A 27,906-nucleotide genomic window follows, 5' to 3' on the forward strand; every position below is an offset into this window, starting at 1 on the left:
TAACTGGGGGAATTATTTAAATAAAACGATATCAACTACATATGCATGTTTACATGTTTTGCTAATGGACATATTCATTTAACCCAAAAATATATTTAAATAGAATTTATTAACTGTCCGGCTGTAACAGTAACCAAAAAACAAATGGAAAAGAATTATTAAAAATAACAACATATCTAGAAAAATCTAAACAAGGGATTATTACTAACCATGAATTATTTGGATTAAAACGTAACGTTGCTTGTGTTTTGTACATGTGCTTATGCTTGTGTTTTTGGTACATTAATTCGAGTGTTTCACTATGCAAAAATAAAAAAATTAAAAAAGAACAGAAAAGAACAAAAAAAAAACAGATAAACCAAAAATCAAAACAAAAAACAAGAAAAAATAGTCAGATAAAAAATGGGCTATGGGTAGGTAGGAAACTATGGTATGTGTGGGAGAGCTGGAAAAATAAACAAAAATCGTAAACGTCGAAAGTCACGTTATTAGTGGTTTGTACATGGAGTGTGGTGACGGGGTGTATAGCAGCGAGTAGAATCAGACAGACAGAGAGAGGGATAGGGAAAGGGGAGGGTAGGGGGAGTGGTGAATCTGCTCTGGAAGATTTCGACAGGTGCAATTTATTCCTCGCTCGATACTACTGACCCATACACTGTTGCAATACTGCTACTACTGCTTTGAATTCGACGTCATCGCGAAAGCTATGCCAATGAAAGCCGAAAAGCCTTCTGCTAGTGAGCACGTACCCTCATTTGCATTGTCTTCTCTAATGAGGAGCTTTGTTTACCTCACTCTTCGTTTTCATCCTCTTGGAAACAATTAGAAAATATAATATATGAGTAATTATTATTATTATTACTATTATTATTATTATTATTATTATTATTATTATTATTATTATTATTATTATTATTATTATTATTATTATTATTATTATTATACAAACTGTTTTGTTAAGATATATGAACGAAAAGTATTAAATAATTAACACTAAGCTAACGCTCGCAAATTTATATATTGGATATTATAAAAATAACTTTATCGAATTGAAAAATTAAAAATTTTATATTTAGCAAATATTCGAAGTGATATTTATTGGTCATACTTTTTTTAATAACGGTGTTTCTGAAATATTCATATTTTGGAATGAAAACACATAAAATATTATTATTCTATTGATAAAAGCAATATTGATTTTTTATTTTACTTCTTTTTCTTGATAAAATGGAATTTTAAGACATCCCGTATTATCGATGTATATCACATATTTTCTAACACTGGTCAATTTGTGACTGGTACACATAATATCAATATTTGATAAAGCAATTTTTATGGATGCGCAAAAATTTTAATTGAAAATGTTACGTTTAGTGTTAAAAATAACATTCATTTTGATGAAGAAATATCGATTGATTTGTAAATGAGGAGTTAATGATATACATGTATGTTGGTTGAAAGTTGTTTCAAATAGATGGAATACATTATCTTTCCGGTGAAGTAAAACTTATTCTTTATTTGATAGTCTTTCAAGAACTTTCGAACGATTTGAGATGCGGCAAACGATGTAATAATACGTCATTTGATAGATTTACGATTAAAATTTGAAGTCGTCGACGTGTCTACGAAATCGTTTCTCCATGAACCCGATTCGAATCACGAACGTTGAAAGTTCACGAAGGAGAGTACTTCGCCTATATGGAGAAAGTTTCTCTAGTTTCCAAGCTTCCTGGATACGTTCATTCAGTGAAGATGCTCACCAAATCGATTACAATTTATAAACGATTCGATAGTTCAAACGTGAACACAGTGGTTATATACATATCTTACCAATTTGTTTTGTTTAGGATAATATGATTACATAAGTTTAAATCAAATGTTAATAAATATTCAATTATTCCTTTCTACCAATCATTTATCAATTGTTATACGTATTTACGATCACATTAAATGACTATCAAATCGTTTTAATTATTTCTGATATTCGGATAGAATTATGTCCAGGAACTATTTAACTATCAGAATAATCATTCGATGAAAATATCGATAAATGCTTCTATGCATTATTAATATTTATAATAAGTTCCAGAATTATTCCGTACATACATACGTGTATAATCTATAAGTTTATTTATCGTGAAAAATACATTCTTGCATTTAATTATCTGCAACAACGAGCAACATTATGAAATTTACTTGAAACCATTACTTGGTCAATTGAAACAGACAAAATTGTTATTATAACATATGACATATTGATTAACACCATTTTTTTTATATCATTAGAATAGAATAAAAGAGAAGTGGAATGAGAAATAGAAAGAGAGAGAAAGGGGAATACAAATGAATTAAAACTTGTAGCACACGATGTGAGTTTCCTTTTGAAATAGTTCCAAGGTAGAACACGAGGACGATGCAAAGTTAATCACAGAGTTCTCCTCCCCTCTTCTCCTATTCTCTCTCTCTCTTTTCTCTCTCTCTCTAAGTCGTCTTTCCGTCTCTCGAGCGTAGAAGCTTTCTGTGTAGGACTAGCATAATCTAGTGCGATTAGGGTACATACCCCGTGGATGGACAACAAACGCGAAACAATGCTCTTTGTCGGTCATCGTACTGTGAATAATTTCACTCGCAAAGGTACTCCCGAACAAATCCGTGTCGCGTAGAATCTGGCGATTCTATTTTTATCACGATAAGGGCACTAGCCTACTGACCCGAAAACTTGACGGTTCGTTAACGCTACCTACGAGACTAACAAGTCATTTTATTCATAGAGGAATCTATGTCGTTTCTTTGTAATTACAGAAAAAAAATTACATTCAAATTTTATCCTTTTCTTACAGATATATACATAAAAATCAAAATATATATTTTATTATTTAAAATAATAAATATATCTTTCTTGGCCTTTTACTCTTCCTTTTACGGGTTCAAGTTATTTCTTTAATTAACACTTATTCTTACACTTATTCAATACTATCAAGGAAGTCGCGTTTTGTTATCCCTTTTCTGAGGAGTTAACAACATGCGATTCTTGTTTTATCCGAAAGGGTTACTTATCCACTTCAATAATTATGTCCAGGTTTCTTGACTTTAATAATCGATCGGAAACTAATAATCCAACGTGGCTAGGTCGTTGACTCAAATAATAAATGCAATTTATATACTTACAAATAATAGGACTAATTTTTAATTTTATTACAAATTTAGAATAGTATATAATCAATATTAAACAAATTAGTCTTAATTAAATTAATAAAAATCATGAATAGTGTTATATAAAAAATTCGAACGTTTAAAAAGATAATATAATAGCCCAATTTAGTTGAAAGTAAAAAAATTTCCAAAATCATTAAAATGAACCTTATTGATGAATATGCATACTCGTTCGAAGCAAATGTAAAATCATAACTACATCATCATATGTATATTTATAATAGGAATTCTTAAAATTTAAAAAATGATATTACGTTAATAATAATTAAAACGTAAAGAAAGATATTCTGAAACAAAATTGATTAAGTCATAAGTGTGAGATAAGGGATAATTTTAGGAAAATGTTCAATTGAAGGATAGACCTGGCAAGAATCGAATGCTTCCTCTCTATCCATCAACGAAATGGTATTTCGACGATCGTTCACTCGCATACAAGCGGTTCGAAGGATCAGCATAGTCGGTTTCGCATTGCAACGCGCCCTCAAAAGCGCTCGTAAATATCGGAGAATTCCTACTCCGAATCCTCTCGTTCACGTGGTATGCGTTCTAACAGAGCTTCCAGACGTGGTAAGAAGAGAGAGTGAGATAGTTTGGGGTTGAGGATAAGAAGAAGGAAGAAGAGTAGAAGAAGGAAGTTGTGATGTAAAAGGTTGGAAGGAGATACAATCGAGGAAAAGGAGCTCTGTGGGGGGTAAAAGGTGTGGAGGGTTGGTAAAAGTGGGTAAAGAAGAAGAAGAAGAAGAGGGCGGAAATATAGTCGAGAAAAGATGAAGAGAAGACGTTGCTTCCATTTAATTATCTTGGATCGCTTGCTACTATCCACTGCCAGGGAAAATTCATAATTGCTTCCTTTCCTAATGCTACCTGAATTATATTCATTGAATGCATTTCTTTTGTTCACCGCCCCTTTCTCTTCGTATTGCCATTCCTGACGATAGTAAACGCAGTAACAGGTTCCATTTCAAGGATTGCATTTCAGCAATAACATTTTCAAATTTTTTTAGTCGGGACTTAGGTTGTCAATAATATCATCGATATAAAATTTCTACAAAAAATTACGTCCAAGTAAGTTATTTTTCAAGCGAACTAATCAATTACTCATAGAATTGTACTTTTTAAAAATCAAAGGAAAATATAAAACACAATAATTTTTTGAATAGGTTTAGGATACAAGACCACGGTCGGAAATGAAAAAGAAGAAGAAGAAAAAGAAGTTTCTCGTTTGATAGTCTATACAAAATTTTTGATAAAAGTTTATCGAACAATAGGGTCCAAGAAACGTAAATAGATTTTACTTTGGCGAGTCGATGGATAAAATAGACTTGGGAATAGCATACGATGAAAAGTGTGAGTGTGTATGTGTGTAAAAGAGAGAGTGAATGAGAGAGAGAGAGAGAGAGAGAGAGGAAGATAATGATAGCTTGGGAATAGACGTAGAGAAGCGGGTAGGATATGAAATAGGATTTAGTCGAGTTTTAATTGCTGCTAGTACGTGCGAGACACGAAGCTTTCGCGTTCGAGTAGACGAGTGCCAGCGATATTCGGAGCACACACACACATACACATACACATATCAAGCTTTTCCACCTTTCGTGTTGCAATTTACCCTTGTTCAACCTTCTCTTTCGTCTCTTTCCTTCTCTTTTTAAAAGCAAAGTCAACCTCTGAACTTTCGAAGCAAACGTTCTAACCCTTCCCGAGTAACAAAAACTATTTACATTTACGACATTGTCATCTTTCGATTCGAATTGAATTTTTTAAGAAATACGACGCGCACGGAAGAAAAATAAAAAATAAAAGTAAAAGTAAAAGAAGAAAAAGAAAAATAAGAAAGATCTGAAATTTATTTCGTTTTGTTCGTTTAAATTATCGTCGATTAAATCGATTGTTATTATACTCTTAGTTTGTTCCTAATGATGTCAATCATTTGATTACATCTTTAAAAGTGTTTTGTCAAAATTAAACAAAAGAATATTAATAGATATTATACTCTTTCTTCTTTTTTCTAGAGCGTTCGATTCTACGTTTACATGCAACGTATCTCGTTATACTTTAGTTTTAACGTTGAAGTCTTTGAAAACAAAGTTCTTCTCGGAGTCATAGGTCGTCGTCGTCGTCGTCTTCTTCTACTTTCAAGACGATGACGATTCGTTTATATTTGCAAAAGAAGTATGAGGGAAATGTAAAAGAAAAAGAAAAAGAAAAAGAAAAAAGAATGAAAGGAAGAAAGAAACAAAGAAAAGGAAGAAAAATTCTCCCGAAGGAAACTCGAAAAGATAAACACACACCGAGAGAAAGAGAGAGAGAGAGAGAGAGAGAAAAAAGAGATAGTTTCTTACTCGAGTGTAATCTTTCGCTATGCTGCCGGGCTATGCTCGAAAATGGTGGAAGATTCGTGACGAAGAAGAAGAAGAAGAAGAGAAGAGGAGAAAAAGTAGTGGCAGTAGAAGTAGTACGAACAGTAGTACGATCAATAATAAGAACAGTAGTATTAACAGTAGTATGAAGAATAGTACGAACAGTAGTACAAACTGTAATACGAAAAATAGTATGAAAAATAGTACGAGCAGTATCACTATCAAAAGTCTAATACTACTACTACTTCTTCTTTTTCTTCTTCTTTTTCTTCTTCTTCTTCTACTCTCTTTCTACGGAATACTTTTACAGGAGGATATATAAGCAAGAACGAGAAGGCTGAAAAACGAAGGGAGGGGGTGAGAAAGGGTTTGACTTTTATTCACTCACTGCGAACGAAATCCCTGGAGCATCGAGGCGGATCAAGAAAAATAAGACGAAGGAGAATAGAAATAAGAAGATAAAGAAAGTTCAGGTTATCGCGAATTCACTATAGTTTGGATACTTTTGTGTCCAAAGCCAGAAGGAAGAAGGTAATAGTGGGTGTTGTTGATGGTTCTTGGTGGTGGTCATAGCGGTGGTGACTGACCCATATCCCCACTACTCATTCGTACAGACCAAAGAGGAAATTCTGAAGTATACTTTTCAATAGAAACGTTGTCTATTGTCGTGCTGCTCCATAAAATGACGACAGTGTCCGAGTCGATGAATTATAGCGAGTTACCCAAGAGGAAGGGAACACGAAGAAAGTCGAAAGAAGACGATGGAAAGACTGAAAATTCCTCGTGATCGATGTTCTTAGAATAAATTTGAAGAAAAACGACAAATAACTCGTCGGTGTTCGGTTCCTATACAACGTGGAAGATGAAAAGGATTTCGATTATACAAATCAAATTTCGCATGTTTTCTTTCGTATTTCTTATTTTTTTTTCATTTCATTTTTGTAAGATTTAACAATACAGAAAGAAAAATCGTTACTTCTTTGGGTCCAATCCAAGTTGGAAGAAACCTTGGTGCCTTCGATTCGCTGAGATCGACGAAGTTTCTAACGAAAGATCTATTCACCGTTCACCAATCCCGACGGTTTAATCGTTCATCCTGCTGTTTAACAAAGTTCCTGCTTACGTAGAGAATTCTCATTTCCTCGGCCAAACACGACGATCATACTTTGATGTGGAAAGGAAGAAGGTTTACAGGAAACCCTTTAAATCTAGTGAAACTTATTAAAGCTTTAAGCAAGGAAACTCAAACACCATTGTAAATAAATACAACAGGACTTCCTTAAAATTCGATATCTTGAACACTGCCGGTGAATATGGTCAATCATTAGCACAATTAAAATAACAATAAAAGTTATAGAATTTCTACACGTAAATACTTTATCAAAATATTAATAATTAAATAATAATAATAAAAATAAAAAAAGAACGAGTAAAGTGATAATATTAATGATAAAGATAGGACGGAAAAAATATCGTAAATAACATTTTTATATTAAAAAAGCGAGAATATTCCTCGCAAATCGGTGAGTGATCGGTCGGGAGATCGGTGATATGTGTCGCGTTGGCTCGTTGAGCCTCGATGTGCTTGATTCAGCGAGCATGAAGCATCCATCGAGGTCACCGGGACTCGAGGTTGCTATGGCACTCTTCGGCATGGTCTGGCTGCTACGAGTTCGTTCGGAGATGCGTCGTTGCTCGAAGTGCCGACACGAGGAGATGCTTGCTAGCCAGCAACAACATCAACAGCAACAACAGCAGCAGCAACAACAGCAGCAGCATCAACTTCAGCAACATTCGCAACACCAACACCAACATCAGCAACAACAGCAACAGCAGCAGCAGCAGCAACAACGTCATCAGCAACGAACGTTGTCACAGGCAACAGGTCTTATTCATACACCCGATGACGTTCTCACATCTTCAGCCAATACTCTTTACACCCTGGATACTCCAGGTGCTGCTGGACCAGCTGGCAGCTATTGCGAGGTTCACGGATACGTCCAGGCTAAAGAAGGTATATTTTAATCGTAAATCATAATTTTTCTATCGTCGATCGATGATAACTCACAATAATATTTAATTTGAAATTTTAATACATTTCTATTGGCAACGTATCAACAAACCAATCGTTTCAGGTTGACTAAAATTTTGACGACATTCACGAAACGTAATAATAAATCGAAAAATTGAAAAACTACTTCCTCAGACGTAGAGTTTATAATCATAAGGGGGGGATTGTCGAGTGAGTTCAATTTTATCGCATGAAAGAACTCGAAAATCGCATTGAAGTTCTATATACGATGTAAGGAAACGAGCGGTTTACCACTCGTCGTTGTAGAAATATTTGAAAGTAAACGTTGATCCTTCTAATTCTCCGGGTAGATATTTTTGTTAAGTTAAGAAAAATTTGATTCGTTGTAATTTCAAGATTCACCGTTGTCCTCATTTTTTTTCTTCTTCTTCTTCTTCCTTCTCCATCATCTCTTCCTCATTTTTAGTTCTTCATTCTCCTATTAGTTTCAAAATGAGCGACATATTATTCCGATCTCCTAGCTTTTCTACAAACTCAACTACGATTATGATACTCCGAAATCCGTAGTATTCGAGAGAAAGTTTCATGTTAGAGCTAGAGCAATATGCTGGAATCATCATATCGTGGGAAATCGAATAGATAAAGTAACTTGGAGAACTTTTCAAATTTATGAGAAAGTCTCTGAAGATAGATAGATAGATAGATAGATAGATAATGTCCATTACAACGTTGGACAGAATGTTGAAATTACTTTAACCATTTAGGTATCAAAGATAAAAGAAGAAAAAAAATATTCTGATCAATAATTTATTTGAAATTTTTATTTCTTTCTTTTTATATTGCTTATCGAAGAAAAAAAATATATATGTATACACATATATATACATAAAAAACAAAGAAAAAAAAACAAGAAAAACATGAGAGAGAGAGAGAGAGAGAGAGACAGGTACAAATAATTTCTCCATTTTTTATAAAAGAGATAGAAAGAGAAAGATAAGGATTGTTCTTACAAAGGGTCATGACAAAAGTTAAACCGAACTTCCTCATGACGTACACTTATATACGCTACTACTTTGAATATGCGAGTAACGTTAGCGATATGAAAAGCGTGTTTTGTGTTGTGGTTCGCCGTGATCTTCTTGGTTATTCCTTTCACGTGTCAATCTCGTTCTTGACTCGGTTAGGATCCACGAAAAATGAGATTCTTTTGCGAAGGAAAAACTAGCTAATATAATTTGCATCTCTTTTCTAAAGAAAATTTTGATTAGAATTTTAACATATATCCTTTATCCTTCTCTTTACTTCTTTCTTTTTTTTTCTTCACTTCGACTTTCGTACACGATCCCATAAATTTCCATATAAAAAGAAAATAAAATAAAACAAAAAGTAGAAATCATTCATATTAATTAATCGCCAATTTGAGTGAATAATCTTGTTAAAATTAATAATTATCTGATATTTATCAAATAAGTATATTAAATATATAGTCAGTAATTATGATAAAACGTTAGCACATAATAACACGTGTTTGTCAATAAAAGCACCAAATGCGATTTTAAATACACTAATTAGTTAAATCGAATAAAATATTCATATTAACCATTAAACAAAATACTGATCAAATTAATGTTCATAAATATTCACGTAACACATATGATAACATATATAATTACGTGTAAATATGGTAATATATTAAATATCGTATATTAGATGGAGATGTAAAAAAAAATATGAAAATCCTTGATTTAAAAGTATATAGAAGAAGAAAAAAAGTTTGCTATAGGAAAAAGTCTCACCGACGTTTTTCACTCTTCCATTTCTTTTCCACAAACTCCTTGTATTTTCCTCTTCCGAACCCAGCAACGAACTCTCCCGAATGAGCCAGCACACGGCTTGACCCAGTTATGAAATAGTTTTCTTGCTGGTATATACGAGTCGACTCACATCAGCGTTATCAGAGCAACGCTTTAAAGCTTTAAGCTAAAAGCTGAAAGCATGATCGTGTCTTGCGCACGGTCAAACGTCGACCTTCGTATTGTTTTCAGTTTATCATCCAACGTTGAAGCTCGATTCTCTGCCTCGGGCTTTCTCTCCTTCTACGATCCACTAGGGAACTGAATTACTTGATGAACTTTGACAAAAAGGATAAAGTCATTTGAAACTGACTTTATATATTAATATTACAATATTGCTGACATAAATATGTTCAATAATTAATTCTATCTTTTTGTCACGTATTGTTAATCATAACGATTATTACAGTTTATCAATGATTTAAATTTATATGTAAATTTAAATCATCGATAAACAGTAAATTAAATAGTAATAAGTTAAATATATATATATTAGGGTGGGTCAAAAAATCAATTATTTTTTTTTACAAGTGCCACGGAAAAATGGGTTGCTAGACACCTTAGAAGAATTTTCACCAAATATGAGCTCTTAATTTCAATAGGAAGATCCTCCGCATCGCAGTTTTTTATTTTTTCTCAGTCCAATAGAATAAAATTCATACCTCATCATTAATTGATTGTACAGAAAAATGTTCTAGATGAATTTTGTAGGAAATTTAATGCTCTACAAAAAAGGTATCTTATATTTTTCAAACTTTCATGTGTACTGATTTCTGTCTCTGAATATCTTTTGAACGCTTAGTTTAATCGCCAAAACATAAGACACCATTTTTATAGAGCAGTTAATTTCCTATAAAAATTTGTATTGCGCATTTTATAATAAGCATTTATTGTCGAGTTATAAAATTCATAAACAAAAATGAAATTTGTCTTAAAATAATCAAACTTAAATCTTCAATATCATTCAAATGGTGAGGTTTACGGAAAAAATTAAGATACTTTTTTTGTAGAGCATTAAATTTCCTACAAAATTCATCTAGAACATTTTTCTGTACAATCAATTAATGATGAGGTATGAATTTTATTCTATTGGACTGAGAAAAAAATAAAAAACTGCGATGCGGAGGATCTTCCTATTGAAATTAAGAGCTCATATTTGGTGAAAATTCTTCTAAGGTGTCTAGCAACCCATTTTTCCGTGGCACTTGTAAAAAAAAAAATAATTGATTTTTTGACCCACCCTAATATATATATATTATTCCACGTCATTCCACGTCAAATCGGCCACTTTTGACCCCGACCCCTTTCGATTTGACTGAAAGTTTTTTATCCTATTCTACCCTATGAAAAACAATTTTCAGAAGTTTTTCAAATTTTTTTCCCAAACTCAAAAAAAACTATTAATTTTTGAAAAAAATGGATTTTTTTTATTTAAATGGCTATAACTTCTTTAAAATTCAACTTTGAAACGTTTTTTTTTTAATTTTTGTTTCTAAATGTATTTTTCAGAAAAAATACGAAACAATTTTTAAATTATAAAATCCATGAAATTTTCGCATTATTTTAAGAAAAACCGTTGTTTTCTCGAAGTTCGCCATTTTTAATTTTTTTTTTTATTTTCTAAAAAAGAACTTTGACTAATTCTGCGATTATCCCCGCCAGTCCCAGAGTGGGCCAAGTTAGTTTTTTATTTTTTTATTTAATTAAAAAAAATTTTTCATTTTTCAAATTTTAAAATGTTTTTTTTTTTGAAAAACTTTGTTTTTTAAGACTATAAATTGAGTATATAATATTGTAAAATTGTTTAATTGCATTAATTTAATTTAAAAAAATAAAATAAAATAAAAATTTAGAAAATTGAAAAATTTTTTTTTCAATTCGCGAAAGTTTCTCGAAACGTTTTGAAAAAAAAAAGTTATTTAACAGCATGCCATAATATTATTTTTAAAATTAAATTAGGAAAAGTTTAAACAACGTATTCGCGATCATAAAATATATATTCTATGTCATTACATTTAAACTTATATTCTAAATATGTTTTTAATAAAATCAAAAATATCATAACAGTATTTGGGGTAATAAAGTTAAATAGTAAAACTATTGGTGTGCAAAAGATTAAAGGAAAAGAAGATAAACGATAATATATACATGAAACGAGAATAGAATTAAAATGTTCGCGTGCACACAACGTGCACATACATATATACCAACAATGATTCGTAATTTACAATCTACAATCATAATTACCGTACATTTTGAGAAATTATTGTAGCTTGTTTGATCGTCAAAAAGCCGCTTGGTTGCGTGTACCCTGCGTCATTTTGCCTCGCCTCTCAGTGAGAGAGCACTAATTAATGGACGAGTAAATTCGTGAAAAGGTCGAATAATTTTATCGACGACCAACGTAAACGTAGAGTAGCTGGCAATGCCACGTTTTACTACTCAACGTCAATTTTTATCGTGGTTCTCTGCTTTTACTTTACTGGTCGTGCCAAAACGAGTTTCAAGGGTTTACTCCCCTCTAACCTACCCTTTTTCTTTGTCCTCTCAGAAACACATATACACAAACACATATATATATATAAACAAGAGAAAATAAATAAAAAGAAATAAAAAGAAATAAAAAGAAATAAAAAGAAGTAAAAGAAAAAAGAATTCAACAAATGCAACGGAAGCACCTGTCGCATCGGCATTACGTGTGCTGATAATGAGGATAATTAGAAGAAACGATCTGCAAATGAGCAGCCACCTGTGCTTCGCCTACGTCACCGTGTTATAGCCAACGAATTTGTACCCTTTTCGTACTTTCATGGCTATTTCCTATATTTCTCTCTCTCTCTCTCTCTTTATTTCTTGCGTATTACAAGCATTATCGGTAAAAGATTCGTTACAATAGCATTTAATTTGGCAACTTAATTAAAGGACATTTTGGTATTGTTTGTTCTTATTCACTTCTATTTTAATACATTAATATCTTTCAACATTAACATGTTCAATGTTGGTATATTTATGATTTAGTATCTTTTTTTTCTCTTTAATTCTTTTTTGAGAAAAAGCTTTTTTGAGAAGAAAACCAAAAAGTTACCAAAAGGAAATGAAAATAAAAATTAAAAAAAATAAAAAGAAAAAAGTAAAAGAAATGTATCTCAAAGCTTCATGCGATTTTAATTTAGATCCGTACCATGGATTAAACTTTTCCAACAACTCGGATCTACGGTAAGGTGCGCGTAAATATATATATATGCACGTATAGAGAGTGGTACACACTCTCTCTTTTTTTTCATCTGAGATTCTCTCTTATGTATGCTATATAAATACATACACTGTACGTATGTAAATGCTTACATATTCACGTTGGGATCTTGCCGAAACATATTTTTTTTCTCGCAATGAAACATCTCGCGATGAAAAAGAAAATAATTAGTTAATTAAACGTCGTAACACAGTTTTTGCTAAATTGATGCAAGTACATTTAATTTATTTGAAATATCTATGAAATGAAATATATAATTTGTGAAACTTTTTCAATCTTTTCTCAATAATGATTATGAAATTGTCATATAAACGAGCAATCTTGTTTAAAATATAATTCCATTTTAATTGAAAATAAAATTTCGTTCGACCAGAAAATTTCGTTTTACATTCTTTGATTTAAATATTTAAATAATATTTCTTTGCTAACAAAAACGGTATACTCTAACAGCTAGCGTCAAAATTCTTACCGTCGTATTTTTTTCAATTTTTTTCTTTTTTTTTGGTTTCTCAATGGTATAATTTAACCCGTTTTTGTTAACACGATCTCTCGCGAGAAAGCGAGAACGAGCTTTTTCGTTTCGTGAACGTCTTACGCACGAGCGATCATCCCACGTCGAGGCAAAACTTTCTGCCCCGATTCCATGATTGGCTGAAGGGTACTTCGGAAATGCGAACTTTCCGAGTACATTAAGCACGCAATGGCCGTTACTTCGGTTCCGTTATGAAAAAAAAAAAAAAATAGAAAAAAATTTCGTTTGTAAACGGCTTTTTCAAAAGGTATAATTTCTTACTCCTCTTAACGTAGACTTACACATGGACACTCCTTAATATTATATTAAAACATACAATGATATTATGTTCATTTAATATATATATATTTAAAATATTAAGCTGCAATTAACATACCATATACACTCGATATAGAAAATAATGTACATATATGCGTTAAAATATAATTTTTATCGAAAGTATGGTTATATATACATATATTTTTTACTATTTAATACGGTATAAGCAATGTTTTTAATTATAATTAAGGCTTAAAAAAAAGAATAGATATATCTAATAAAATTGTTTTGATTTAGAGATCTCATTTAATAGAAAACGATTAAATCTATTGAAAAAACACTCACATATTAATACATAATACGTATAAATTCGCCATCCGTTAATAATACTTAGTTACTTACGTTTTGAAATCTACTCACGTTCGTGGTATCGCATTAATTTCCTAGCGAGCACAAACAAATTCATTTTGTTTCCTCCCGTATTGTTTTTTGCTTTCGTAATGCGAAACGTACACTCGGTAATTAACTCTAATGAAGATTCAGGACTCTTAAACACTGTAGAAAATTCTGATGTCCAACGATAACCTCTCCGAGAAACAAAACAAAAACCAAAATAAAACGATTACGTAATATTCGCTTGTACCAAAAATTACTCGAATCGTTGTTATATTTTCTTTTTTTTTATTCTCCATTTACAATTTTTGTTGTTGTATCCGCGAACAAAAATAGCCACTGTTTTTCGTAATAATTAAAATCGAAGAACTTGCGATATAGAAAAAAAAGATAAATTACAATTTTATTTTGAATTTAATACGAACTTTTAATGAACAGAGAAAGAGGAAGAATTAAAAAAATGAACGCAAACATTTGCGTACGACGACGTAAAATGAACAAACAGAATCATTCAATTTCATTGCTAGGACGATAAATTGAATATTCTTCATACCCTCATTTTCTTCCGTTTCTTTTTTGTATGTTATGTCAGTTCATACCATTTTCAGGGATTTCCAATACGAAATTTAAAAAACGAGATAGAAGGGTGTCTTCTCGCAGGTTTCCTACGAGATAGAAGGACGGGTTCCTCTTTGTTGAGTTTCGTCGATGTTCTGATGACAAAGAAAACCAAACCTGTTGAAACGTATTGACCCCGTTGTCCTTTCTCTCGTCACAACACTTTTCTCCATTTCACCGCAAATAAGCGATCTTTGTGAGACGCGAAAAGCATTATGCATGATCGCTCAAAAGCTCTTCTGGTGCTTTTGTCCGGTACCAGATAGGACGGAAGCTCTGATAGTACCTTTCGTTCTCTCTCTCTTTTTTTTTGTACTTTCTATTTCTCTTTATTTTTCTCGCCATAGCTGACGTGATTACGTTTTTGAAATCTGATAACAGCGTTCAAATATCTCCATACTACGTTTTTACCAACAACTTTTTCAATTTTTCTCTCATTGTATTGTTACGTTCTTAGGCCGTTTTCTTTTTTTCTTTTACCTGCTATGCTTAATATTTTTCTCGTCGAATGTTTATGTCAGGTAATCCGATATAATTTTATCAACTAAACTAAAGAAACAGATTAGAAATATTTCCCAGGCACATGCGGTGGTATTGTTCACAAGTAAAAGATACACATAATCTTAAGTAAACATCCTGCAGATTTCGTATTGATTATTGTTCTTAAGAAATATATTTATTTAACCGAGAAACGGATATCCGATTCATAGGCGTATACTCATAGAAATTGGTGGAACTGAAGTCGTTTGGACTTTATCCCCAAATACTTTACCCCCATACTCTTTGTTAATTCTTTAAACCAATGAACCTTGTAGGCGTCCATGTAACCATCCAATAAGGAATAAGGTTTTATATCTTACAAACTGATTCGATGCAACGAAATAATTGGTCTAAGAAGTGGGAGTAGGAGTAGGTCTATAAACGATATCAGTTATCATTGTTATTCATAATTTTCTATAATACTGTATTTCTTTGTTAGCTAGTAAGTCTGTATTAGTTATTATATAAGTCTGTATTCAGTTTAATTAATAAGTCCGTATTGTATTCTGTTAAATCAGTGAAACATTTATAAGATGGATTGGTAATATTCAAGAATAAATTGGAAAATAAACGAATTTGTAAGAGTTAGTAAAGTATTATTATCATCTGCGACTAGAATTATTTATTTGTGTTAATCGAAGCAGAGTTAGAGGCCTATCCCATTAGCAACAAAAAAAGGTAAACGTCTTATTTTCATTTTTAATTATCTATCTTCACAGTACTAGAATTTCAATAGATTTCAGATTTTAACTACCCTCTTCCTTTCCAGTTCTTACAATCCAAATGTCATCATTCTGTCCAAGTTATCCATAATTTTCTAGGTTTTAATACTAATTCCCTAGTAAAGGGTTATCTGCTTAAACAAAAACTAACTACACCTTTTATTATTTTACAGGACATAGCAGTATATACTATATTATTTTTAATTTTGCTTGTTTTTTTTTCGTCTCATTACAATTTATTTTATCAATATTTTTTTTATATAAATTGTCATTATATATATATACATATGAATGCTTGTGTGGAAATAAATATTATTAATTAGCATTGAATTTCTATAACATACTAATCAATCGTATTTAAAGATTTATCAAAAACGACTAGATGATTTTTGAGCAAATAAAAAACAAAACAAAAAAGTATATTAATATATATTTATTATAAAATTGTAGGGAAATCAATCGTTTTGTATCCGGCTAAGGATATCTAATCTCCTCGTGTTGCCGACACCACTTGAGATATAAAAGATATTCTTTATTTCCATAAGTTACTGTTTATTACAATTACAATATAATAACGATTCGCAATCTCTCACACTCACTCTGACCTCACAAAGACGCACGAAACCCGCGAATATTCCCAATCCTACCGCAATTCGCTACTCACTCGCTATTCTTTCACTATTCACTCGCTATTCACTCCCTAACCACGCTTAAAACGCTCATATCGAATCTCTCCGTCAATCGTTCTCATCGCTCGGTTCTCAACGACGTTCCCCACGTGACAGTCCTTTCCTTATATGTTTACGCCCCCACCCTGCATCCCTAAGGGGATGAACCATCCTTCTCATCGTTCTCGAATTTTCCCAACGTCCAGCTCGGTCTAATAAACAAATCACCGATATCGCGTGAGAACTTTTAGACTCACACAGACTTGCACACACACAACTTACGCAACTTACAGAAAACAGACCACGCATCGTATTTCTTTATTTCGACCATCGAGTCCTTTTCCCTTTAGTCCTTCGTTACCTACCAGTCCGTCGTCTACTTATCCATGTTTACTCTTTGATACTTAAAACTCCCCTACAAAATTATTTATTTAGTATCTTTTGTAAACAAAATTTATTTAAATTATTTACCTAAGGTACGTCATGTGTACGCTATTTGCTATAAGTTCCTGAAACAACATTGCAATTAACATTCTTGTTTCATAAAGGGTTAGAACAGAATTGTATTAATTGTAATAACGCCACACAATTTTATTGGTACTAGTACATTAATTATTAATCAATGTTATTGATTGTTAATCAAATAAATAACAGCTTTAGTTATTTTTCTTAATTTTTTTTGTTCTCTTACATTGTTATTTTTTACGATCAAGATAAGAATTTTTCTTTTTGTCTACATAGGGCAATTAAATTTCGACGTGACTTTCGTCGTGTTACTTTGAAAAAAAAAACATTGTAAAACTTAGAACAAAGTGAGAGGAATGGGAGTCCCGGGTTGGAGGACCTATACGATTTTCTCTTTTTCCTTTCCCACTTCGAACTATTCTCCAAAGAATGAAGAAGATAGAGTGGCGTTCTCGAGGATCCTCGAGGATTTAGACCTTTTATGGATTTCCTTAGAAATCGATGAGAACCACTTTTTCGTTCTATGTATTGGACGATCCACTACTTGAACGAACTTAGCCGAAAGATCAAAAAGTTTCGAGAATTTCAGTCGGCCTTCTTTCTCTGTTCGATTTCTTTCGTGGTAACCGAAAAGAAATCTTTTTCAGATAGAAAGAAAGAAATCTCGAGAAAAAGAAGAAGACTCTGGTAGTAAAAGTTTACGAGAATCGAATGAAATTCGCCGAAGAAAAACGTACTTTTAGTTAATGAGTTTAAGTTTTTCTTTTCTATGATATATATATATATATATATATATATATATATATATATATATATATTTGGAGGGTGAGAGAAAATTCGAGAGTGAACAGAATGGCAGTGTTTTCCGTCTCATGAAAGAAAAGAAACTTAAGACGTAAATAACGAGGAGTAGTGTTAGTATTAGAAGTGTGTGTGCCTCGATATTTCTACAAAATATCGATAAACGATTTCTTATAAGTAACGTTAAGAAAATGTTATTCTTTATTTATCGCGTGTGGTGATATGAGTATGAGTGTGTTGACAAATTATTTTAGGATGAAAGAAACTGTTTTCCTTTAGAATATAATTGATTTACAAGTTTATAGATACTTACGATTTTATCCTATTTCATTATATTAAATTAAACTTTTATAAGAAACATTATTAAAAAATATTAAATAATTAAAATTAAATAATACTAATATATATTTTACTAGAACAAATTATGAACGTAACTAAATCGCGATACAGTTAATACGAATGAACTTTCACATAAATATGTGAAAAATTGTTAAATAGTTATCTTATGACATAAGCTAATAGTAACTCAAGCTTTTCATGCGATGGAACGAACGGCATTCGAGTGTTATAATAAAGAAAATGGGACATCATTTACAAAAAGTACACCGTGATCCTTTATAAACACATTCCAATTATTTTATAATTATAAGGAAAATAAAATAATCGTAGATATACTGTTATCACAGATTCATATATTGTATATTTAAAAAAATATATACATATATATATTTATTTATTTATTTATTTGTAAGAATATTCTTCATAAAATTGCAAATAACAAGTAAATATTTCAATTGAAATGTTTAATCCTGTTATATACGTAAACCAACATATGTATAATAAAATAAAAATGAATAGTAATGAAAACCAATGGATAAACTAAATTTACCTCGAATTTTTATGAAAAAAAAATGAGTGAAAAATGAAAAACGAACCGATAGAAAGAAAAAACATGGGATAAAAAATTTCGTTCACCGTGTCCGATGAATGCATTATCGCATTTTAAGCGAATGCCCGACATCGAACGTATCTCTAATCCAAAATGGGATACCGCTTATAGAAGGGGAGAACATTAGTGAGATTACTCTACTTGCTTTTATATTCTCAATTTCTTTCTTCAAATTCGACGGTTATATTACATGGAAAATATGATTTGTCTTGCCTCTCGTTTCTCCTTCTTCGATTGTGTTTTCCCATTTCGAGCATTCAGATTCGAATGTTTGTTTTTTTCTCAAAACGTTTTCTCGTTAAATTTTAAATACAACCAACTGTCTTGCACCTCGACGAGTAAAAAAATTATTTACGTCAGTCGTAAAATAAAATAAAAGAAAATAAAAATATTATACGCAGATCGTTTATAGATTGTATTATATAATATACTTTTTGAAGGATGACAATTTAAAAGCAAAAGAAAATTAAAAAAAAGGAAGAAAAAAAGCAAGGAAAATGTTCGTATTAATTTTAGTAAATACATTAAAAAAAAAAAGAAAAAAAAGAAGAAAAACCGCGCAAACGGTTCTTCGAGATACTCACGTTCAAACTTTCTCGTAGTTTTAATGCACGAAGCTGGAACATCAAAAGATCGTACGATACTCGGGTGCAAAATGGTGTTGGGGTATTACTTGAAAAATTAAAACGGACCCAGCGAGCATCGGCGAGATTACTCGAAGCTTCGAGCGTGTCCACGTTCTTTCTTTCTCTCTCTCTCTCTCTCTCTCTCTGTCTCTCTCTTTCTCTTTTCCTATACTATTACCATTTCAGTACCACTAGTAATAGTAGTAGTAGCAGTAGTAGTAGTAGTAGTAGTAGTAGCATCCAACCATCTATAGTCTACACAATCAGCATCAGCGTCGCTACTCTAACGAATTTCTGTACACGATGAAGCCAAGCTCCATACCTTTTGCCGTTGATTGCAATTCGCGATGCAGTGCACGTTGCTCGTTCAATTTCATCATCTTGCATTCGATTGGGTATTGAACACGATGGGTAATGCACCTACCGTTATTATTATCCATCACAACCCTCTTGATACTCATAGTCCTTTCTCTCGTTTACATCGTTAAATTCTTCTTTTTATTTTTACCAATGTTCGTTCATTCTAAAATTTATCAATACCATACTTATCACAATTTTTTTCGTATTTAATCTATTACTATGAACTATACCTATTTTGATCAATTTATTATCTTCAATATTTAGGATTTGAAGATTCATTAGGCTATTATAAAGAGAATGTACAAGAAATAAATTTATCTTTTGACAAAGAATAAATAAAAAAAAGTATAAAAAGTTATGAAGAAATAGTGGAAGAACGATAAATGAATTCTGAAATATCTAGAAAAGAGGGTAAACGAATTTTCTCTTTTTCATACTTTTCTTCCTTGATTCCTCTTTAGTACGAGTTCGTGAAGAATACCCATGAGAATGATAAAACCACCCTTCAAAGCTTGTACCATCGAATCGGTTGTGTCACGAGTGACCCGAGACAATGATTTACTGTCTTTGTTATCGCTAAATGTGCTGCACGTGATATTAGCAGGTTGATCCTCTTATTGTGTGTCAGCTTGAAAAAACACATCGTTCATAAGACCCTTCTCATAAACTTCTCGCACCCTCTTTTCTTTCTCTTTCGTGATACATACAGATCGTTATAGTCATGCGATAGAAACTTCGTTATATTCTCGGAAAAGAGTATGGGAAAACATGAAATCGTTTTCTGCGGTCATCGAGCAGCTTCACCGCCGGAATTATTACGTCGTTAAAGTTCATCCTGGTATCCTGTTTTTCCTTCTATGTTCTCTTTTACTGCTCGTAAAATCTATCGCATCGTCAAGCGAATCGATATACCCCTTACCATTTATGAAAGCGTTACGATCTTCCTGTTATTTCCATCCAATCGCTCGTTATACTATTGTTGTCCACATACACACACACTCACACATACATACACGCGTGCATGGGGTTTCATATGTCTACTGCATACGTATGTATTACATTATGTCCATAGGTATATTTTTGTTGATAATTAAAAATCAACTTTGATCGGAATTTCGATGAAAAATTTAATGAAAAATAAATATAGAAGGATAACGATTGTTTCCCGAAACCCCCCATGATAACTCTAATTCAGATATTTTCACGCTTGAAAAGATTCATCTTGGCTTTGGTTATTTATATTGACTTCGATCTAAACGCGAGAAATCGACTGCGAGATACCATGGGGGTTGGTGCGAAAGGTCATCCGATAATAAATATACGAAAGCTTTGATAAATGGTTCCTTCAACGGGTTCGAGATATACACCAAACGCCTGGACGTTACCATTTATCTTGTCCCGTATGCTACCATCGACTATAAGACTTAATCTGTTTCCTGCGAAATTTTTTTTTATTCTTGACAGCAGGATCCCGATCTTAAGAATACATCAAGTAATGATCGATCATTTCGCGTCATTACGGTTGTTCGTATGAAAATGAGAACCCAACACAACTTTCAAGTGTTAAACAAATTTTATTTTATTTTCTACATTGGTAATATTTATATTAAAAAAGATATCTGTCAGAAAATAAATATAGAAATATTTGGAAATATGATAATTTATCGGTATTTTAATTAAATGATCACAGTATTTATAATAAAATATTAATAATATCGGAAAATAAGATATAACATGAGAAAATACTAATTCGATATCGACATTTAATTATTTATATTTAATAAACATTTGTAACATTTAAATGTCATTTATTTTACAAACATACGAATTTAATAAATAGACATATATAAATATTTAATTGAATATTTTATATTTTTAGTTTTCTTTTTTTTGTGTTTTTCTTCATATTATTGCAATTAATGAATTATTTAAATATGTCTATCATTCAATATCTTTCGTTCGATCGTTCGTTCGTTCATTTTTTAATTACATGAATTTCATTTTATGGGAATGGTTTAACGCATATCGACACGTCGATAAAACGAGTTATAGTCGTCTTTCCATGAAAGTACCGTTCTTGATAAAAATAGCAATCCTCTTAGAATGCCGGTCACGTTTATCGGATTATGCGACCAGTTTGGTGAACGCAAAAAGGAAAAAAATAAAATACTGTTATAGCCAAACGAGACAAAGGGGATAAAAGGAAAGAAACCGAGAAGACTATTTTCCAAGAAAATCGTTTTCTTTTCTCAAGGAGCTCCTTTAATTATCACATATTTAATTAAAAAATTTTCCTTTTTAATCGAAATTCATTGGATGCTTCTTCCTATTTCCTTCCATCGAAATTATACAAATTAAATACATATTGAACAAAAAAAATATACTAACAACTATGACGTTCTTGAAAATGTGCAAGCAAAAAAAAAAATAAGAAAAGAAAAAAGAAAGAGAAGAAAAATTCTATATAAAATCGTTCATTAGAAAAAATTGGAAAGAAAATTTAATTTGCCCCGAAATTAACGACTAAAATTGATTTCTCTCTTTTATAATAATGTCAATCCCTTTCGGAAGCTGTATATTTGAATTTAATTCATTTTCGTTCGTTCTTCCTTTTTCTTTCATTTTCATCATTTTCTTTCAACAAAAATAGGAAATTATCAAATCGATCGAATTATTTCCATAAATATTGAAGCAATTCAGGAAACAAACACGCGTACGCTGACGAAAGTTGTCGAATCCAATTTTCAAAAGTCGTTTCGATTTTAATTCTCCCGATTGACACGTAATAGGATCGATTATTATTTTATGGGATTTTCCTAGCCAAACTCGATCGTTTTATGTCGTTCGCCGATTTAATGATCCATCCGATAACATTGATTCGATCCTCGTTAAAATCGATGATTCGTTAACAACGTGCATGTTCGTTCGAATTTTATTGGCGTTTTTCGTGTGTTCATTATTATCTTTAGATCTTTATGTTCGAAAAAACTGCATTACAAATTTCATACACTTAATTCTGATTACAATCATATAATCTTCCTCGAATTTTATACATGAGAAAATATATTACATATTATTACTATGCTTTTAAATTCGGAAAATAATTCAAAAGAAAGAGAAATAGAGAGAGAGATAAAGAGAATGCATATACACATTCATATGTAACCTACATAAACACATTTCGTATTTTAATTTATAATCTCGCTAGTGACACTCGTCTCATCGTTTTTCAGATTCGGAATGAGCATCATATTTGCTGTTGTCATTATACTAAATTTTTTTGAAAGTCGACTTATCATTCGACTGCAGAACGTAATTAAAATTATTTCGACGGGTTTCGATTGTTGTGTGTGAATCATACGTTTTATGAGTAAGTTAATTAAAATAAGATAAAAACGAACAAAATAATGTCTCTCTTTCTCTCTCTCTCTCTCTATATATATATATATATATATATATATATATATATATATATATATATATATATATATATATATATATATGAATGAATATATGAAAAAATATTAGATTCACAGAAATAATTCAAGATTTGGTCTTTTATAATAGATTGTTTTTTTTTATATATATAATCAAATAAAACATATGAATGTATTAGATAACTTGATACAAAAAAAAAGAAATGTTTCCGAACGCTGTGGTTGCGTAACCTATTAAAAATATACAGGTAAAAAATGAAAAGAAAAAAAATATTATGAATCGAAAATATAGCCTATGCCATTTCATAGATAATAGTATAAATAAGATATGGTGTAAATTTCATTAAAACTTGCAGCAGCTAGTAGGTACTAATCAATATGCCCCTATCTCGAAGTTAGTGCGAAACTTGTAACAGCTTAGTTAGCTTCGTATTAGAAGCATCGGCAAACAATTCTCTCGCTCGAACTATGCCGTTAGTTCGAGTACATAAAGTACTTTCTATCAAAGTACTGTATGTATTTCTATTTCTATTATCCCAACTTTTCTCTTCTCTTTTGTCGTGGTTAGAAATCTCTTTGTTATTCTATTTTGCGTGAACATTTCATCAAAGAATGGATGTAAATATATTTTATATATTACAAGAATACTTGTGTTGCCTTTATTCTATTCTTTTTTCTTTTTTCAAGATATAAAGATAGAAATATAAAAAATGAAAGAACGAGATAGACATATATATATATAAAGTAATAAAATTTAAACAACAATCTCAACGCTTAATTAAATAATTAATTGAATGAATCATGTTATTCATATATTTCAAAATTAATTAACCAAACGAGAAGTTAAAATTTTCTAATAAATCGAATGTCAGCCATTGGTCCAATAGTGCTTACGACGTACCATACAAATTCTATAGACACCGTAAGCAATATCGGTTATCAAATTTCACCACAAGGGGAGGGGGTTTCTGTGTCAGAGATCTATTTGGGAATTAATAAATCTCTAAAATTAAAGAAAAAGAAAGAAAGAAATATATCACATGTATGTATGTAATTACATGCTCAATTATTGATTAGTATGATTTCAATGGAACGATGGTGAACGTTTTTCTAAAACTATACAAAAAATGAGATTATAGTAAAAATCTTATTGAAATTGATTTTCAAATAATGTCACCTCTACCGTCCCGCCACTTCCTCTAGGCAAATAAGAAACAAATCAATATTAAATTCATTAAATAGTAAGAAATTGAAAAATGAAAGTAGATTAATAAAAAGAAAAAAGAAACTTCTCTTCAAAGAGCATAAGAAGTGAAGTAAAGAAATTTAGTTTCATTGTTCCGCCATCGGTTACGTTCTTACGTACAAGTTACATGGAATATATTAAAGCTCGCTTATATTCCCAACCCCTAACTCAAAAGTTTAGCGCTAACCGGTTCTCGTCTTTCTGGCGTTCGTTCAAAAAATACCTCCTGTGTTCTTTCGCGTCAACGAACTTGGAATACGCTCGACGTAATATAACGTCGTAACGCGTAGTAGCTTTTTTCTTTTCATTTTTTTTTTAATTTTCTTTTTTTTTATTTTTCATTTTTTTCTTTTTCTAATTTCTTTATTCTTCCTTTCTTCTTCCACTCGTTCGCCGTTATAAACTTTACAATGTAAAATTCTTTTTCGTTCTCCTCGAAACCGCAAATTTTCTCTCTCTCGTTCCTTATACCTCTTGATTTTTCGTCCTTTTTATGTCTTTGGGAATGGAAAAGAGGATAAAAAGGGTTAAAACATTCCACGCTTGAATTTTCAAAGTTCTAAGTTGAAAGAACGTAACCCCGATCGATTTCGATTATCGGTACATGCGTAATTTCGTATCACTGTTTGATAGTTGTGTGTTGTTTTATCCGTCTGTTACCAACGATGCAATTCCCACCCCTTTCTTTACCCTCTCATCCCCTTCTTTTTCCCTCTCACTATTTTCTATGTAGTGCGTCGCGTGGCAGGCAAGCAATTCTCGCAACTAATTACAAATCTAATTAAGGCTTACTCGTTACGGTACGTTGTACACGACAAAGAGTTTACTGCTAAAACGTTGCAAATAATTCAAAGAGAAAAGCTACAAATGTATTTATATATATGTGATATTATTATATTAAACTATTTAATCCGCGGTTAGAAATAAAATATATTATCTAATTATAATTATCAAAATTATGTATTATACGTACAATATTAATTTTAATACGGATAAAAATATTACAACGTATAAATATTTCTAGATTTTACGTTACATCTTATTTATTTTCATAACTGGACAATTATTTAATTATTAATGATAATTTTTCATGTCCTAGTTATGACTAGATTAAAATATGTAACAGATATTCATAACGTAGTTTAAGAATTTTTTATCTTGAAAATACGGTAATATTTCTTTTTCAAGAAAATTCTTGAAATAGAAAATTATCCGATTTCAAAAGAAATATAATTTCAAGGTTTATGTTTCTATTTTTAATTAGATTCTACATTTTTTTATAGTAACATAAAAATACGAATTATATGTTTTTTAGAATTGTTTGATTTCTAATCCAAAAAAAAATTACCTTTCAAAGGGATTAAAATGTTTAGAGTATTTTTGTTTTTTCTAATGAAATAAAAATACAATTTACACATGTCTAAGAAATTATTTGATTTCTAACCCGAAAATAAAAAACAAATTATCTTCCAAAGGAATTAAAACGTTTAGGTTTCTATTTACGTTAAGAGTGTAAACCCTATACGGATCCCAAACTACCTAGGAGAAAAAAGTGTTGGAATTGACGGTGTTTAAATTGATAAACAAACAAAAACGAAAAAAAGAAAAAAGTGCTCGTTAAAAAAATATCGTTAACGCGATCGAGAATCTTGAGATCGAGAAAGATAAATGTCTCGTAGGGAAGGATGAAAATCCATTTGGAATAATTAGGCTCATCTGAGGAAGGAAGGAAGGAAGGAAGGAAGGAAGGAAGGAAGGAAGGAAGCAAGCAAGCAAGCAAGCAAGCAAGCAAGCAAGCAAGCTAGCTAGCAAGCAAGCAAGAGCACATTAAGTCTTTTGGCATGATTTCAAGCGAGTAGATACGACGACGTCGTCCCGTTGACTTCGTCGATTTGCCGAGATGTCTAATTGCCGGAGGAGAAGAGAGGGAGGAAGTTGTGAAAGATGGGCAAGTGCGGAAACGAGAAGAGTAAAGAGAGAAAGAGAAAGAGATAGAAAGAGAGAGAGAGAGAGAGAATGGACCGAAGTCTTCTCTTCCTCTTGAAAGCTTCTCTTTGCGCTTCGTAAGCGATTGCGGTCTCGACGTGCTGCAAATACCAGTAAAATTGAACGTTTTAGAGTAGGTAACTTACGAGTTTCTAGCTCGCTATCGATGTGCGTACGTGAACGGAGTTCAATCCTTTTTCAAATGACGAAATAGTTAATCGTTAAAGTCAGCGCTTTTTATCAAGTGTTACCTATCTCTACTTTTTTTGATACTTGACTCGGTAACAAGTTAAATTTGTTTTGAAAGTATCATATCTTTCCATGATACTCCTTGATAAGATAATTATTAGAATTCTATATGAAATTCATAAAGTAGTATTTATAAAAGATATATAATTCACTTGATATTTAATTTTAAATATAAACGCATTTAATACTTTAACGATCGTATTGGAAAGATTGGAAAACTTGAATAGATACAAAAAGATCGGATTTTTCGTGAAAAAGAAAAGAAAAAGAAAGATATATATATATATGGAATAGATGCAATTGGATTTTCTCTTGGGAGAAAGGTCGAAGTTAAGCCAAGAAAAGGTTCGAGGGTTCAGTTCTTTCGGAATAATTTCTAATTCCTTGGATCGTCGAGTCTTTCAACGGAATCGTAACGTTGCTTTTGACGACCGCCAATCGAGTCTGGCTCGTTTCGTTTTAGTGGTCGTTTCATACAAGGTAGAACCACTGCTCGAAGAAACGGAAGTCTTTTAAAGAGGTCTACACTAGTCGACAGGGATGAAATGGGGATGTCGAGACAAAGTTATTTACAGAAATAGCATATCTCTCGCGAACAGCTCGACGAGAGGGCACCGTTAACGAGCTTTGGTTTATCGCCAACGGCTTTCTCGCACACCACCATCATCCTCATCATCATCTTCACGATCTTCCTTCACTTCCTTCCTCTTTTTCGAGCTGTTGCGCACGCGACTCCTATACAAACCAAAGGGGTCATTCCTCTTTTTCATTAACTTTTACTTCTTTCTCTCTCTCTGTATTTCTTTTTTTCTTTATTTCTTTTTATATTCATGCATACAAAACTAACAAGCTATAATATCAAATGACCCCCCGCGAATTATTCTAATTTCATTTTCGAGATTTATATGTTGTCGCATACAAGAATTTTAATCCACCTATTTATTTTTCATATTAGTATTTTAACTAAATGATCAGTTTTTATAATAAAATATTAGAGCGTATTTTTATATCAACGTATAGTTAATTGTGAGAACTGTGAGTATATTTTATTATAATTATATAGAGTATATATAGAAGTTATAAGCTACATTATTATTATTAATTGGCATTTGGAACTCGAAAGTTCATTGCCATAAATATTAAATCCTGCCAGTTCTTCCGTTCCTGAGCGCGACCCCTCCATTCGCGGTCTTCATAGCCTATTTCCAAGATCCCTCCTAATATTATCCTCCCATCTACGTCTTGATCTACCAAGTGATCTTTTTCCGTACGGTATACCAACCAATATTTTATACACCGTTCGTTCCTCCCCCATGCGTGTGACCTGCCAATCTTAATCGGCGTGATT

The 27,906-nt window shown here is 31.6% G+C and overlaps 1 protein-coding gene across 10 annotated transcripts in view; it reads left to right on the top strand.

The window, feature by feature from the left end:
* The window catches only part of LOC107066989 (discs large 1), a 419,075-nt gene that overhangs the window by 101,987 nt on the left and 289,182 nt on the right, over nucleotides 1-27,906 (top strand). For all 10 annotated transcript variants that reach the window (XM_015322081.2, XM_015322083.2, XM_015322090.2 and 7 more), the window contains one exon: nucleotides 5,881-7,584. In XM_015322081.2, coding sequence (XP_015177567.1) covers nucleotides 7,122-7,584 — 463 coding nt within the window. In that variant the 5' untranslated portion in view covers nucleotides 5,881-7,121. The remainder of the gene's footprint in view (nucleotides 1-5,880; nucleotides 7,585-27,906) is intronic.

This window comes from Polistes dominula, unplaced genomic scaffold, assembly GCF_049000335.1.
Source record: "Polistes dominula isolate Pdom_NZ unplaced genomic scaffold, Pdom_raw_medaka contig_37, whole genome shotgun sequence".
In the NCBI taxonomy this organism is placed as follows: Eukaryota; Metazoa; Arthropoda; class Insecta; order Hymenoptera; family Vespidae; genus Polistes; species Polistes dominula.